The sequence below is a fragment of the Vicugna pacos genome, chromosome 11 (genome assembly GCF_048564905.1).
Source record: "Vicugna pacos chromosome 11, VicPac4, whole genome shotgun sequence".
NCBI classification, from domain to species: Eukaryota; Metazoa; Chordata; class Mammalia; order Artiodactyla; family Camelidae; genus Vicugna; species Vicugna pacos.
In genome coordinates, this window is record NC_132997.1 from 71,058,298 (window position 1) to 71,075,914 (window position 17,617).

At 34.4% G+C, this 17,617-nt stretch overlaps 1 protein-coding gene across 2 annotated transcripts in view; it reads left to right on the top strand.

Annotated features, from left to right (window-relative positions):
- Window positions 1–17,617, top strand: part of EXOC6 (exocyst complex component 6) — a 181,479-nt gene that overhangs the window by 143,535 nt on the left and 20,327 nt on the right. For both annotated transcript variants that reach the window (XM_072971615.1, XM_072971616.1), the window contains exon 20: window positions 6,635–6,708. In XM_072971615.1, the coding sequence (XP_072827716.1) occupies window positions 6,635–6,708 (74 nt within the window). The remainder of the gene's footprint in view (window positions 1–6,634; window positions 6,709–17,617) is intronic.

Here is a 17,617-nt window from a genome sequence, read left to right on the forward strand (position 1 = left end):
CATACTAGGTCAAACTTAATAAAATGTCTGAGTTCAGGGATGTGGAATCATGTGAACTTATATAGAATTTTTTTCATAAGTGCTTTCAAATTAGTCTTAAAATGGTCTGAGCACATCAGACCATGTTCTCGTGCTGGCTCTTCCTGTATTTGGGCAAGTGGCTTTGGACAAACAGTTTAACATTTGAGAGGCCTTTATTTTTCCTGTGAAATACGAGATTTGAAATTGATAATTTCCAAGATAAATCCTAATTCTAGGATTCAGAGGTAGTAAAATTTAAGGCAAAGAAGAGTGTATGACTTTGGAGTCGTACGTTAATTCCTTCATATCTACTATGCGCTTGGCATTTAGAGGATACAGTGGTAAACAAAACAGAAAAGGTCCTAACTCGCTTGGAGTTTAGGCTCAGTGAAGAGGCATTCATTATACAACTGCACTAATAAATATGATTGTAAGTTGTTAAATTCCAAAAAGAAAAGTGTGAGAGAGGCTAAGTAGGCATAATTTACATAAAAAGTTGTGTAGATTGGCTCTATGCATAAATGAAGTGGATATTTTTGGTTCACTTGACCATAACCAATAATACTTCTGTAATTACTTGGTTGGAGAAGTCAGGAAGGCATCCATTTGGAATTGCAAATGTAGCCCCTCTGAAAGCTGCATTGAACCTTTGATCCCATTACAGATTTTGTATAAGTTCAAGAGAAAGCACTTAGTTGGAAGAGCATTTGCCAAGCTTGGCATGAAGCTGATGTTCTAAATCTGTGTATGTGCTTTTGTTTTATTAAACACCTGTTATACATTGGGTCTCAATATAAGGTATCTTTCAAATGCAACTGTACAGAGGAAAAGATAAACGTGTCCTCTTAAGTTTCTGAGGTATCTCAGAAATCGTTCTCATCTCTAACCAAATAACAACGTTTCCAAAGCATGAGGCAATCAGAAATATTTGAAGTACCCAAAATAGGTCTAGAATGTACTTTTTCATGTATTCTACACAAAATACCTAACTGAGATTATTAGTTCCTAAGAGTTTAACATCCTAAGTTCATAGGCACTAAAAAAGCTCTAGGTTGAGAAGCACTGGTACCTCTTTCAGTGGAGAGTTATTGAGGAATAGGTGAGTATCTGGGTTTGAAGGCCTTGGTCTTTTTTCATTTGGATAAAGACTTGGTCCACCTCAAAAAAAGAAGTCTCTACAGATTTTTTTTGTATGTATATGTCTGACTTCAGGGTCTCTAATTCTAGCCTTTAAAAAGGTCCAAACCCCAAAATAAAAGGATTCAAGGAAAACCATGTGGATAGTTTCAGAGGATATGTCAGTATCTTTTTTAAAATGTTATTTATTTATTTTTTAAGTGGAGGTACTGGGGATTGAACCCAGGACCTCGTACATGTTAAGCACCCACTCTACCACTGAGCTATACCTTCCCCTTTCCAATATCTTTTTTAAAAAGTAAGCTGTATACTATTATACTACCTGCCTACTTGAATTTGTTCCTGGTTTTAATGACATTTAGGGTATCAGATTGAGGCTACTTTGCCTTTTTCAAGAAAGGGAGCGGGATACTACGTTATATAAGAGTTGGTTGATGAATGTAGAGAGGCAGTTGGTCCTCGGGGCTTCCATTCCCCTGCTGCCAGTCACTTGTAACAAAGTGTAAGCATAAAGAAGTCTAACAAGACCCCTGACTCCCAGGTCTGAATTCTTCACCACCAGCAAGACCACTAGATGGTGCTCTTCGTCATCCCTTCTAATGATACATCTGGTCCACATAGAATACGTTGCCTAGCCAAAATCTGGGTTCTAACTGGCTACTTTAAATCTTCAGATCTAGGAAGAAATGGAATTATGAGAAGTATCTTCAGTATGCATACTATTGGTGTTTGTATTTAGTCATCTATTTTGTTTCAGAATTATTCCATTTTATATGTCCTTGCCTTGTTATCCACAAGTGAAGTCCTGAGACTTTATTTGGCCTAGCCTCCTCACCCTCCTCACTCTCCTTTTCAATCTTTCGTCTATCTTTTGGTCAATTACTCTTATGGCTCCATAGATACTCTTTCTTCCCCTGCCCCCTAGTCCATGGCAGTTGTTCCTACCCTGTGTAGATGTTTTCCAAATAATCCACATTCTCTACCTTACAGGAAAGTTAACTGTCTGCCTAGGACAAGATTGTTGAAGAACTTACTCCCTCTGCATTTAATTTCAGAGGTTTATATTTTCATACCAGAATAAATACTTACAGCCTAACTTCTTAGCCATCTTCATTCCCCCTATACAAGCCCTGTACATCTATGCATAGATCCCAAGGGCAGGAAGGGCCTATTTTCCTTCTTAAAGTTTTGTTATATTTACAAATAATTTGCATTTTTGCCTACAGATACTGTGTATTTATTTTCTTAAAACTTCATAGATTGCCAGTTTGGAAGATTTTTTTATCATTATAATACACAGCTTACGCAGCATGTATTATTTTTTGCTTTCAATTTCATTTAAATTAATTCAGCCATATCTTCCCAGTTAGGCTGATATTCGCTTCCGAGTAAGATGACACCTCCGTCTCTAATCTTTAAAGTATTTTAAAACTTGGAATCATTTGTTATTATTAAGTTTCATGTTCTAGCGAAAAATAAGAAATATATATATGTTATTTGTATTGTTATTCATTCATTCAAAACATTCACTGAATATTTCTTGTATACCAGGCATGGCATATATAAAGGTAAAAAAAAATCCTACTTCCCATGAGCTTCTTGTTTAGTGGAAGAAGTCACAATTTAGTTTTAGCTGAAGGAAACATCTGGAGTATTCTCACCCACCCTCAATTATTTTGAGATAAATACACTAAACATGCACAGAATGTTCTAGATTTCCACTGTCCAGTAGTAATATGTGACTGTTAAAATTAAATAAAACTAAAAATTCAGTTCAGCTCAGACATAGAACATTTGTATTATTGAAGAAAGTTCTGTTGGACAACATCATTCTAGATCTAATCAGTAAGCTAGATAATATATCACTTACCAGGACTGGATGACATCCCCGTAGAATTTATTTGTTCAGTTTTCCTTCGTTCATTTAAGAAACTTTCATTGACTACTCATTATGTATCAGGCATTGTACTAGGTGATAGGTATGTAAAAATGGAAATGTATTACCATCAGGGAGTTCATGGTCTAGTAGGAAGACCCAGACAGATAAACAATTATAAGATAGCAAAATGGGTAATGTAGTTAGGCTGTGCATAGGAGTTGCAGTGAGATCCCAGAGGAGGAACCTAACCCACCCTGTAGGGTAATGGAAGTCTTTCTTGGAAGATGGTGACTGAATGGAAGGATAAGTAAGAGTTATCCAGTAGAAAAGGAGTGGAAGGATGATCCAAGCAGAAGGATCCTCCAAGCAGAAGGATCAGAGGTACTGTGGAAAGAGTCTGTAGCATATACAGGGAAGTGCAAGTAGTTTGGAATGGAAGGAGTTTTAGGTGCCCCTAGAGATGTGGTTAAGAGATGAGGCTAGAGAGATAAACAAAGACCAGGTTATAAAGGACCTTATTTGTCTTGCTTTATTGTGAAGGTGGTGGGGAACCATTGAAAGATGTTAAACTATGAAGTGACACAAATCATATTTACATCTTATGTAAATTATACTGGAAGAAGTGAGTAGAGAGGTGGTACACAAGAAGCAGAGAGATCAGATAAGAGTGTATATTTCAGTAATCCAAGCAAGAAATGATGATAGCTTGAACTAAGGTAGAGACAGATTCAGACTCAAGATATTTTAGAAGTTAGAAAGAACAGAATTGACTGCATTTGAGTTCTAAAGAAGTAAAGGGAAAAATATGAAACCTCCTATCCCTAAAAAACATTTGAGAAAAGGACCTGAGAGCTATAAACTAGTGAGTTTCACTTCCATGTTGATTAGGTTCTTAGGAGAGATGAGATAAAAGATGAGAGGCTGAGTACTTAATCAGATTCTGGATCGATGATTTGAATGTCAGGAAATCTGAATTAGCTCTGTGATCTTGGGCAAATCACTTCACTTTTAATTTTTCTGCCCTATAAAATGAAGAACTGGGTGACTTAAACTGAGCCTTCAGGGGATTTTTGGAGCTATTTCAGAGAGGTGTCTCTTCTAGCTGCAAGATTTTGTGATCCATCATCTGCTGTTTATTCAGATAAGTTATTGTGATGATCAAAGAAGATGGTATAAGAGAAAGTGCTTTGTAAGCTATAAAGTACTGTATAAATTTATGGTACTATTATAATTTTGACACTAAGCTCTTTGGTTTAATGCCAAGCAACGAGGCTTATTAAACTATAGTATCTTAAACAGGAATTGAGAGGGGGAAGAAAAATGATAGAGTATTTTCAGTGCAGAAAAATTCTGGGAGATTAAATAGATAATAATTGAAGTATAGTTGAAATTGAGTTGATTTTTATGCCTGATGTATAAAGTAAGTCTCTCTGTGTTATAGGAAGTCTTTATTTATGTGTGTCTGTATATGTGTATGTGGTGATGGTAGAAGCTGAGCTAATATTTACAGCCTTGGTTGGAGACCACTAGACAGTCATAGTTAACTGTTACTTGGAAACAGTAGCTTGAGACTGGCCAAAAAAGCCCACAATATGCTGGATAGTCTTAAGAGAAGTATTTTTTAGGTGGAAAAAAATTTTTTTTTAAGCTATTAGAATTTTGCTTGTTATTTTTCATTTAAGATCTGATGTTACTAGAGAAAAGCAACTCAGTTATCTGGGCCATGATAGGAGGTGATAGAGTTGCCCCAATATGAAAGTATTCCACTTTTCATTGTATGAAAAGACAGTGATGTGAGTAAATTACACTAAATAATGAAAAGTATGGTTAGATTTGCTCAATGAATCTTAGTTTTCTGGAAATAGGAGGACTAAGAAAGGTGAATGCAGTCACCTATCTAATGGCCATAACTACCCAGTGCCTAGCAGAGAATCAGGAAGTAAGGGGGGGATATGGTGTAACTCTAAGTAACTGAAAGATACTCAGTCACCTTACTTGTGGGAGAGGACCTTGCTCAGGCCTATTTGCTCTTTAGACACAATTCAAGTAATTGATTAGCTGACTTACCATTCAAGGAGATTAAAGATAACATAGTAAGAGATGAGTGAGAGAGCAGAAAGTAAGACGTTACCTTAAGACTGCAAGAGAGAAGGCAGAACAGTTATAAAAGCGAGACACAAGAACTCAGCGCAGCATTCTGAGCTATGTAATATAACAGAAAACAGCTGTTAATATAGCAGCCCTGGGAATTTATTGTGCAGGATAGAAAGTCTTCTTAATGGTGATCATTGGAAAGAATTAAAAAAAATTATGTAGTATTTTGTATACTAAAAAAAAAAAGACAAGGAAAGTATTATGATGCAGTTTAAAATTTTATTAAAAATGTTACGATTTTTTAAAAAGTTTTGGAAAATGACTATAGCTCAATAAAAAAAAGTGTTTAAAAAGTTTTGATGCTTAAATCAAAAATTATCATCTTAAAAACATCAATAACAAAACTTAATTTGAACTCTTCATTCCCCAAACATGCCAAATAAATTAAGCTGTGCTAGGCTCTCATGTATTTATTGTTTTTAATTGTTGATTTTGAGCCTTGCTAAACTATATTTCACACTTAATACACTAAACTTATTTTTGTTATTCCAAGATTTGCAGCCTATAGCTGAAAATTTAAGGTTTCTAAAATACTGCCTCAGATAAATTCAAAAGTGGAAAGTCTGTAATACTCTCTAAGAAAACTCATATATTAATGAAGAGTGAGAGTGGTGGTAGGCATTCTTATTTGTATCAGAGAAACTTGTGTGTAAAATGATAGGGTCTTTTTTTATGAGCCACAAGGCTTTCATTTTCAAAATAACTAGTGTTCACATTGTCTTCAGATTGTTACTTGTGTTAAATTTTTTAAGTACAAAAAAGTTGAAAAAAATCTTTCAAAATATTTTTTATTTTAACCTATTAAGAAATCTGTCTTAAGAAATCTTAAGACATATATTTTGTCTTAAGATATTTTAGTTTTTAAAGAGGTGGGATTCTGTTATGGAAAAAAAAATTAAAAGAAATGAGAAGACATTCCTGCCTCATCCTCATTTTGCTACTTGGAACATTTTACCTGTTGTCTGCAGATAAAGCTGACTTCTTACATGACCGTCTATTATTGCTGTTAGCTATAAGTAGGATTTCTATAGAGCATATTCTGTAACAAAGCAGATGTTTTGAAGTATGTTGACAGCCATGCAATTGGTATAATTTCAAAATGCTTCTATAATCATTCACCTAAGGCTAAAAAGAGTCAGAAAACTTTTCTTGATTGAAGTATATTACTACTCTTGAACTTTTGTAGGATAACCATTTAAAATTTATTGTAATTAAGGATTACAGTAATTAAACGGCAGATTGGAAGTTTAAAATTATTAAAATATTTGTGGTAATGGGTGTGGAGAACATTTCTCAGTAGGGAAAATTGAAGGTTTAAATAGTCTTTATTTGAAATGATTACTTGTAAATATTATACTTGTAATGAGTAGAAATTAATTTAGCAGTTAAACCCTTGTATACTTTGCAATCTTGTTTTTATTCTTTTTTTTTTTTTTTCAATAGTGTTTGCCAGCTCTGAGCCTGTGCCAGGATTCCAGGGGGATACCCTGCAGCTAGCATTCATTGACCTCAGACAAGTAAGGTGTAATAATGTACTTCTCATTTGTTACCTTCTGCATCTTGCCTTTTTTTTTTAATGCTGCAGGAATGCTTGCTTGCCTTGAAACAACTTTTCTTTAGAAAACTGCTTCTTTGATAGCTATGTATTTGGTCCTCCTCTCTGAGCCTATATCCATTCAGTTTCTCAACTTCATGGGGCATTCTTATCATTGAATGTTTAACTTAATCATTACCTGCCAAACACATGACTAAATAGAAACTTAACACTTTGGCTTAATAGTACTTGAAATTTAAGTTATTTCTTAATGTTTTCATGGTCACATATGAAAATTGATAGTATAACCTTAGTGTTAGGATCCAAGTTAAATGTAAATTATTATAACCTAGAAAGGAGCGCCTTGTTTAAAATGTTGTCAGTGGTAAAGAATGCTGTTTTTATAATTTTTCTGTATGCCTCCAGAAAGAAGGATAAGGCTAATTTTAAAAAGGTAATTACACATTTACATAATTCTTTTCTGGTCACATAACTCTAAGTGTAGTAACAAGTATAATAATTTAAAAATCTCTTCTATTCTTTTTACTACTCTTTAACTTCTCTATTATCATTTTCTTTATTTTCTTCCTATTACCCTTTTCCATATCCCTCATAATTTTTCTTCTTATTCCTTTCTTCCCCCTCCCTCCTCCTCCTTTTTCTTTCTTAATCCTAGGATTAAGGAGCTTAATAAAGCTGAGAGGCACAAGAGTGTGGAGGAGGGGTGGATCCAAGTTAGAGGGCTCAGGAGTGCTAGGACTGACAGCAGGAGTGACTGATGCCCTTGGCAAGAAGAACCAAATGGAGATGGAATTAAAAGAAATCCACTGTGATATCAGTCTATTAATGGTCCCATTCCCTTTGGGGGATGGAGATGACCGAAGATGGGGCTCCACCATTGATTGGTATGAATAGACTCTTCCAAGTGATGTTTGAAACAGGACCAATTTGAGCAGTTTAAGGAGCTCTGATTTCATTAAATATTTGAACACAGAGCTGGTTTTGCTAATTCCAAGCCAATGTTCAATAAGTATTTATGAAATACTAGGGACTGATTATTTGGAGAGGGGAGATGTGGTTGAAATAGAAACAAAGATAACATAAGAGATAGTTTCATCCTTATGGAGCTTAACAATCCTTTAGAGAAGCAAAACACTCACAAATTAGTTAGGAATACTTAAAACACAGTGAATCATGTGGAAATAAATGGTATTTCAAGTCAAGTTTGGAAGGAAATTGAAAAAGCCATTCCTGTCTCCCAACTATATCTGTAAAGCACGGAGTATATAAAATGTTTTCACATTTATTTCTGCTTACAATCAGTGCTCATGTATTGTGGCAAACAAGGAACACTATTATGGATGACCTAGATCTACAGATGGTTAGCTTTACCAAGTTTGGGAAGATAGTAGAAAATGAAGAAAGTGGATTCTGAACTTCATTTCATTACCAGAAGATATTCTTACTATTGAAGAGAGATCCATTTTCTTAAGAAGGAGTTATCTCTGTTGCTGTCCTATTGCCCTGAACAAGATGATCTAATATAAAAAACTGAGTCCTTTAGCAAGTTGGAAATAGGTTTGACTGTATATTCATTTCCAAATTAGGTTATGGCCACTTACATGATTATGTTCTCCCATCCAAAAAGTATGTGATTTGAAGATAGCTCCTATTATATATACCCTTTTTTTTTCTTTCGTGGAAGGAGGAGGTAATTAGGCTGACTTATTTATTTTTAGAGAAGATTCTGGGGATTGAACCCAGGACTTTGTGCATGCTAGGCATGCACTCTACCACTTGAGTTTTACCCTTCCCCTCCATATGTAAATATGTTCACAGAAAAATTGAAATTTATTGTGTGCTATTTTCTCAGTTTTGTATGAATTTTTATGCTGTTAACTGGTTGGTAATCTCATGGGATCGTGGGGTTGTGGATAGGTTCACATAATTTATAAAGCTGTTGGTAAAGATCCTGTTCTTTGATTTGTCCAAATAAGTGGTTCATTCAAAGCAGATTAAATCTCTGAGCCCAGGTATTTTCTTCCTTCAAAGACAATCATCATTTGACAGCAAAGAAGTCCTCTTTATAAGCATATAGCTCACTAGGGAATTGTTATGAAGGCATGCTTATAAATATTAATAAACATCTCAAATCTTTTTGGTTGAATTTACTTATCAAGTGTGTGCTCTTAGAGGCATTAAGTCCTGATTGACATTTCTTCATCAAGGTAATTTCTTTAAGAGATTTTACGTGAATAAAAAAGTCTATTATGAAACATTTAAAACTCTGAAATAAATATAAAGAACTGTTAAAAGATTTACATAGAAATAGCTAGTTAATATAAAATATAATTTTAAAGTATGGTAGTTAGTATGCAGTGGAAGTGAGTAATGGATAGAAAATTTTGATGAGCTAATTTTATGTACTAATTTTTCTAGTCTTAAAGGGGGCTTAAAATTAGTTTCCCTGATTATTAATGTTAAAATTAAATCATACCATCTTGTATTTCTGTATTCTAAAACAAGAAGATGCAGCTAATTCTTGTCTTTAGCTCCTGGACTACTGGGATATAATTTGAATTTTATGATTTCAGAGGCCTGGTTTTAAGAACTTAATGACAATAGTTATTTTTCACCTATGTTTGTTTTTCAAATTAGCTTACAAACAGTTTAGTGGTGAAATACCAAGCATGGGAATTGGCCAAAAATAAAATTAGTCTTGAAACTTTAAGTCTTATATGAGGTGATACAATTTTTTTTGTATCAGTTAGCAGTGATTATTTAAATAAGGGTGCCTTAAAGTTTCAGTAGTGTTTTTATGTTCCTGACTTCATAAAGATATTTAATAGAGTATTATTTTAACACTTTTATGTGAAGTTGTATATCACCAAACATAAAGAGGGTGCTAACACTTTTATTTACATATCAGTTGGATTTCTGCACTTTTCCTTCTTTTTTTTTCTGGTCTGTGATCCATTTCTGTCTTAATAGGGCAGCTGACAGTTCTTTTCAAGTATACTTAGAAAGGCAAAAGAGCCCTTTTCATAGTGCTTATAAGGGGTCATGCTTCTGTTTTTTAGTTTGAATTTGATACTGCTTCATGAATTGCTGGGTATGAAAGATTAGGAAGTAGGTCCAGTGGTCAAATTTTACCTGCCCACCCGGACTTTGCCCTGAGGTCAAACTCCTGATATTTGCTGTTCTGAATAGAGGAGTTGATGACAAGTATGAGCTGATACAAGAGGAAAGTTAGAACCATATCAAAGCTGAAGGCAAGAGAATTGGGACTCAATGAGAGACTGTAGCTAAAAGATGGATCATCAGAATTGCCCTCTTCTAAGAAAAGGAAATAGCTGACCTGTGAGTGAAAAGACTTTATCATCCTGCCAATCACATGCTTGCTAATGGAAGCCAGTTATCTCAACAACATTTGAGGCCTACTGCCCTAATAGACAATGTGGAGGATTAGCAGTACTGGTACTGCATTATGTGAATGTACTGCCTCACTCAGTTTTAAATGTGACGTTTGAACATGATTTGTCTGTGTATACTTTCTCTTATAAGTAAAGCCTCTCATCCTTCTACCCCCAGTTCTGAAATTAGGTCGCTAAATGATGAAGGACTTTGATATACTTAAGCATATCTGTTTTCTTTTATAAACACTGTCTCTTTAGTTAAATATAATCTTTTCAAAAGGATTTCAAAATATGTGAAATTCTTTTGACGATGTATGAAAACCTTAAAAATTTTGAACTTTTTATTATGACTCTATATAATATACATTATTCAGTGATACTTTTTAAAATAACTCATTCTTAATACATAGCAAGATTTCACTAAATATCACTGGAAAATGAGGTGGTTCATATAAATGAATTTTCCAGGAAACTATGGATTAGTTTTTAATTACCAAAACTTTTTAAATGTAGCCAACTTAATGGGAAAGTTAAAAAAATATCCTCACCTTCATAGCTTCTTATTGAGCATAATTCTCACAGTAGACTGAACATCCATGGCTCACTAATAATCCTAATGCTAAATCCTCTTTACTCGGTCCTGTTTCACTTTGTGATAAGTTAGACTGGCAAGATATTATTGCTGCATTTGACAGTATCTTGATAATCTTTTAGACAATATGGAGAGGCTGAAGTCGGTTAGGTAATAATGCAGTTAGGTGGGTTTGAAGCTAATAAAACAATCTCTTGCCCAAAGAATGTTGGCTAATCTGTCATTATTACCCTAGAGCAGTATTTCCCAAAGTGTCTTTCTAGGAACACTGATTTCTCAAGATGAGAAAAGAAATTTCTTTAAAAAAGCTTCCAAGTCAGGTAAGTTTGGGAAACACTTTATACTCTAATCCCCTCTTAGAGACTTACCATGTGCGTTAGAATTGTAAGGACTAAGAAATTGTGCAGTAACCCAGCATTACCTAAACTCATCACAGAACACCTCCCTTACTAATTTTGGGTTGTATTACATGAAACATACTTTGTGAAATGCTGCTTTAAGTCAAGATTCTGGCAGCACCCTCTAGATGTCTGTCTTTGACAGTTTAGGATAAACATATTTTTAAACTAATAAATTGGATAAATACATAGAAGAAATATGAATTATATGTATAGATTACACAAAGCTAGGAGAGTTACCTAAGATGATAGAAGACAGAATCAAAGTGCTCTCAGTAGGCTTGAGTGATAAGCCAAAGCCAGCAAAGTTAAATTTAGCAAGGAGAATACTAAGCGCTGTACGTAACTTTTTTAAAGTAAAATTTTTAAAAATACAGGATGTAGGAAATCTGACTTATATTATGAAAAAGATTTGGTTGTTTTAGTTAACCTCCAAATGAACCAACAATATGCTGGGAATTCTTAGACTGTGTTCATGAAAGTGTGGTATCTGGTTAGAGCGCTGTGCTTTGGGGTTGTTAAGACCGTGCCTTGAGTATTGCGTGATGGTGTGGATGCTTACAAATTGGAGAGCACGTAAGAGAGAATTACAAGGGCAGTGAGGGACAGATCCCTTGTCATATGAAAAGCCTTTAAAAAATCTGGGAATATTTAGTCTAAAGCCTTAGAGGGGTATACCTTTGTAGAGAAAATCAAGTATGTGATTCTGATTAGCCTGTAACTGAGTTCTTTTCTTCTTCTGTTGTCTTCTGCCTATTACAGTCCTATGCCATAAAAATCATAATTTTTCTTTCTGTATCTAGGATTAGTTCCCATTTTCAAGTATTTTGCTTTGGGTAAACTAGGGAAAAGAGGAGTGCTAATTCCTCTGAACTATGTGTAGAGAATTCGAGAAAGAATTTGTATTGTGCAGAATATATTTGGATCTCATAGCATTTTTCAAATAAATGTGTTATTGAAGTATGACATACATTTAGGCAAATCATAAGGATACTGTTGCTGATTTTTGACAAAGTGAATACATCTCTGTAACACCCAAATTGAGAACAAGAACTTGACCAGTAAGTACCTCAGAAGAGAGCCTCACCCCTCACTGCACTTCTCCCTCTCAAAGGATAACAACTGTGATGACTTTTAACACCACAGATAAATTTTATCTGACTTTAAACTGTGTAAACATGGAATCATGCAATATTAACTTTTTGGTTCTGCCTTCTTTTGCTCAAGATTATGTTTGTGAAATTTATCCATGTTGCATGTGGCTATGGTTCTTACATTCCCTTTGCTGTGTAGTCTGCCATTATATAAATACGCCATAATTTATACATTCTGCTGTTGATGAACATATGAATTGATTCCAGCTTTATGTTACAGATTGTGCTAACATGATATTCTTTTGCATGTTTTTTGGTGAACATATGCACACATTTTTTTTGAAGTATTTACCTAGGAGTGTAATTGCTGAAACAGAGGGGTAGATACATGATCAGTTTTCATAGATACTGTGAAGCTGTTTTCGAAAGCAAGAGTATTTCTTCATACTTCAGGCAGCAGTGTGGAAGAATTCTTGTTGCTCTGCATCCTTGTCATCATTTGATTATTATTTGTCTCTTCCTTTTCAGCCATTCCAGTGGGTATACAGTAGTTTTACCTTGTAGTCTTAATCTACATTTCCTTGATGACTTATAAACTTGAACTTCTTTTCATTCATCTGTTGTCTATTTGAACATCCTCTTTTGTAACCTTTTCAGGTTTTCTGCCATTTGTTTCTAGTGGATTGTCTACTTCTTATTGATTTGTAGAAGTTCTCATGTATTCTGAATATGAGTTCTTTGTCAGCTGTATGTACTGCAGATATCTTCTGCTCTGTAGCATGTCTATTCACTCTTAGTGGTGACTTTTGATGAATAGAAGTTAATAATTTTAATGAAATCCATTTCATTATTTTTCCCTTCATGGTCAGTTCCCTTTAATGTCCTGTTTAAGAAGTCTTTGCCTACCACTGAAATTATATTTTCTTCTAAAAGTTTTATTGTTTTACCATTCACATTTAGGTTTACAATCCATCTGGAATTGATTTTTGTGCATGGTATGCGGTGTAAGGTTCAAGATTCATTTTGTTCCATATGGTTATCCAATTGACCCAGCACCATTTGTTGAAGAGAATTGGATCTCATGGCATTTTAATGTAAAGTAATTATAAAACACAAGACTTTGAGGCATAAATGATTCATGTTTCTAATATACAAGTAAAATGGGCTCTATTGTGCCTCAGTTAACCATGTGCTTACATTTCATGGGTCATGCTATTCCTCATTAACAAATTAGTTGTAGGGTTGAGGTTTTAAAATATCGACCTAACTATACCCTCACCACATCAAAGGTATTTTAAAAAATAAAGCAAGTCTAGAGTAAGTATTCATAATAATACAGGCAACATAAAAAAAAAGCTAAGCTACAATCCCATAAAGACAAGAATCGTGCCTTTTTTGTTCACTGCTGTACATCCATTGCTAATCCTATTCCTAGCATATAGTAAACAGTCAATAAATGTTGTATACGTGAATGCAAATTATTCAGCTATATTCAAAAACATTTTTTGGTGTACAGAAACACCTTATTAGGAATTGGGATATTCCACATAAATTAATGTTCCATATAAACAAACATTCTTTAAAAGCAGTAAACTTTTTATTTCCATTATTTTTGTTGAGAGTATTTCTAAAAATACATGACACGTTCCTCTTCCTTCTTAAGTAAAAGTGTAACCAATACAAATATTTCTTGATTTACCTTGGGATACTAAAATAATAAAAGCTATTTCTAAGAAATGTCATTGCTCCAAAACCAACTGCTTTTTCTTTTATATATAAAGAAATATTTTGGACAAAGGAATTATAAGAATTTAGACAAAGGCAGTATACATCTTAACTGAGTGATCAGCAATGACTTAATATAAAACAGAACTTAAATAAAGCAGCATTTCCTAAACTACTGTTGTTTGGAATAGTTAATCATGAAGAAAGTAAATTATGGTTAGATAATTTTAGGAAATCCTGCATATTGTGTCCCTCTCTTGTAAATTCATAATTTCATTAGCACACTAAAGACTTTGAGAAGTCCTGTAGTAAAGGTATATCCCTCCTCGCCCTCAAACCTGTCTGAGTATGGAAGACTTTTGTTGTTGTTGTTTTGGGGGGCAAGTAATTAGGTTTCTTTCTTTCTTTTTATTTAACTGGAGGTACTGAGGATCGAACCCATGACCTCACGCATGCTGAGCATGCACTCTACCATGGAGCTATACCCTCCCCCCAGGACTGAAGACTTTTCACATATGAAAATCTCTTACTGTCCTACAAAGCAGTATTCAGTGGCACACAGTTTGAAAACACTGATTTACCTGAGCCACTACAGCATTGCGTTAATCTGTGGATTCTTTAAACTATGTTAAAACAGAGGACTGTGATAGCAAATAGGTAATCCTTTCAGTAGATAGATGAAATTTAAATATTAAGATGTAAAAATACAAAAATGATGAAAAATAATAGAAAGTTTTCAAAAATAATTTGTTGAACTTCCTTTTTTAAAAACATTCAGATGATTTTATGAAGGATGATAATTACTAGAGGATTAATGCTACTTAGAATCAGTAAACCAGTCAGTCAGTCATACAGAATAACTTGTTTTTAAGAAGCATGAAACGGTAACACAGGATTGCTTGTGAAGAATGAAGAGATTTAAGTGGGAAATTAAAATACCAGCTCATAGGGAGTTCAGATCCTAACAGTTGTCAGATTCCTTAGTGAATCACCAGGGCTATTGTTATTGAGCCACAGTATGCCTACTTGGAGAGAAATAAAGAATATATTCATTACCTTTCCCCCCACCACCTGCCCCACTTACTAATACACTGTAAATGAGATGAGAAAATTTTGAAAGAGTCATGTTTTGATAAGATGATCACGGTAAGTTCTGTATTTTGTTTGTTGTAAAGTGTCTCCTAGTATCAAATGCATTTGAAGTGATTTTTTTTCAAGATAATTGTACCTTTCCTGAAGACAGAAAATCTAATACTTCCCAAAATAAGAAGCTTAAAACAAAGACAAAACTTCCACAAAGAAAATAGTGTTACTATTTAGTAGTACTAAAAGTGATGAAAAAACTTCTAAGTCCTTTAGAACTTATAACAAGTTTTTGCACAGATGGTTTACTTTACACGTTCTTAGCTATAAGCACCTTCAGATACGAAAAGAGAAGGGATAGGGAAACAAAGGCTGCTTTGTTCAGTTGGTCTCTTTTACCTGTCACCAAGTCCTCCCCAGCAGGCAAATGAGGGGTGGTACACCTAAATAAACTCTTTTACCTTCTATCACTTCTTTGATCTGACATAATTTGAAGAATATATTTTTTAAAAGTCATTTTGTGACCCTACACATGCATCTTTTTATTAATGGTACCCAGGGAAGATTCTCTGCTTCCCAGAAGAGTCCATGGATCATTCTGAATATTAAGCTAATTGTTTTTAGGTTTTTGTTGTTGTTGTTGTTGTTGTTTTACTTTTTCAGTTCTTGGAACTTGGCTTTCCATATCCTGATCCAGTCTGACCTCATATAGTTGGAGCAAGAGTATATTATATTGCCATTTTTTAGGCATATAATATATGAGGCAACCCCATAAAACCACTCCTCCCTTCACAGGTCTGTTTTCTTACTTAATGTGTCATCAACATATATGCCATTTTCTTTCATGATGAATTCCAAATCTGGGCTTCTCAATACAAAGTGCTACATGAGTGCTAGGCAGCCCTTAGCCATGACTATTACTCATTTGACTACTTTTATATTCTACCACCTTGTAGAGAAATCTGTTAGGAATGATTTGCAGCTTTTTATTAACTTTTTTATTCCCTCAACGTTGAACTCCATGGGCAGGAATTGGTTATAACATAAATTGCATTGCATAAAGGTCCTTACATGTTTTTAGATCAGGGATTCTAACCTGGGGGTCATGGATTGGTTTTAGGAAGTTTATGCAAAATTTTGTCTGCATGTACATATTTCTGAGAAGAGGGTACATACAGTGTTTTCAACAGACTCTCAAAGGCATCATATATGACCTAACAACAGTTACCTAACCACCACTGCTCTAGGGAAACTGAAAGCTTTCCAGATGAAGCCAGATCACCAAAAGCTATCCCATTTCTGGATATGTCTTTATTTATTAAATATTTGAGCACCTGCTCTGGGGACTGTTTTAAGTGTTCAGGAAACAGTTGGGAACAAGATCCTTGCTCTCATAACTTGGTTTGTTGGAGGGAGATCCACAAGAAACAATGATAATTTCAAAAGGCTTTAAACAGAATTTCAAATACATTTAAATCCTGTGAGTTAAAAAAAAAACAGGTTAACATGACTAGTAACTGTAAGTTAGGTGGACCACTTCAGATTGGGTTGTCGATGTAAACCTCTTTAAGGAATAGATACCCTAATGAAATTGGGAGATATGGGGAAGTAATAGTATTCCAGGCAGAGGGAAGAACAAGCGCAAAGTCCTAAAGTGCTGTCAAGGAAGGGAAAGTATGGCTGTAGTGCAGTGAGCAAGGGGGAGAGAGGTGCAAATGAAATTGGGAAGGTAATCAGAGCCAAGTCAGGACTGTGAGGGCCTTGTTAAGTTTGATGGGCAACCGTTTAAGGGTTTTAGGCGATTAGTATCGTCCTCTGGTTTGCATTTTTAAAAGATTACACTAGCTGTTCTGAGGAGAATAGATTGAAAAGGAGCAAAAATGGAATTAGGAAGAATAGTTAGATGGTTATTTTGGTAGCCTAGGGTACAGATGGTTGATTGCTGTTACTTAATTACTGATGCCGTGGTTCACTGTATTTCACTGTGGCTTCCTCATGGGAACTCAGAAGTTTCTGTTTTCAGTATTAGAATAGTTGAATTTATTCAGAGAAACTGGTTTGTTCTTATCTCAGAAATATCAGGAGTTATCTAACTAATTGTATTTTCTTCGTTATTATGGAGCTAGAATACTCAGCTATATAGAAAACCGTCACATGCATTTCATATAATAACCTTATCTTCTCTCTTACCTTCACTTTCTCTTGGCCCTGACTTTTCTCAGTTATTAAATTGTATTTATCTTGCATATATTTTTGTAAGTAGCCTTAAAACACCTTTGGAACAAGACAGTGTATAAATAAATTATTTGTTAGTGGAACCCTAAAGCTGTTTGTAGTAAAAGGCATTACATATGTATGGATTTTCATTTATTGCTTCATTTAGTAATTCATTTATTCATCAAATATTTATTGAGTGCCTTCTGTGGTCAGCTACTGGGGAAACAGAATTGAACAGTAGACAATTTGAGAGATGAGTTAGTTGGTATCAAAGAAGATAAAGTGGAAGATAAAGACCATTAGATTCAGAAAGATATCTTGGCTACAAGGATGGAAATTAAGCGGTGTAAAAAGAAAGCCACTGAAA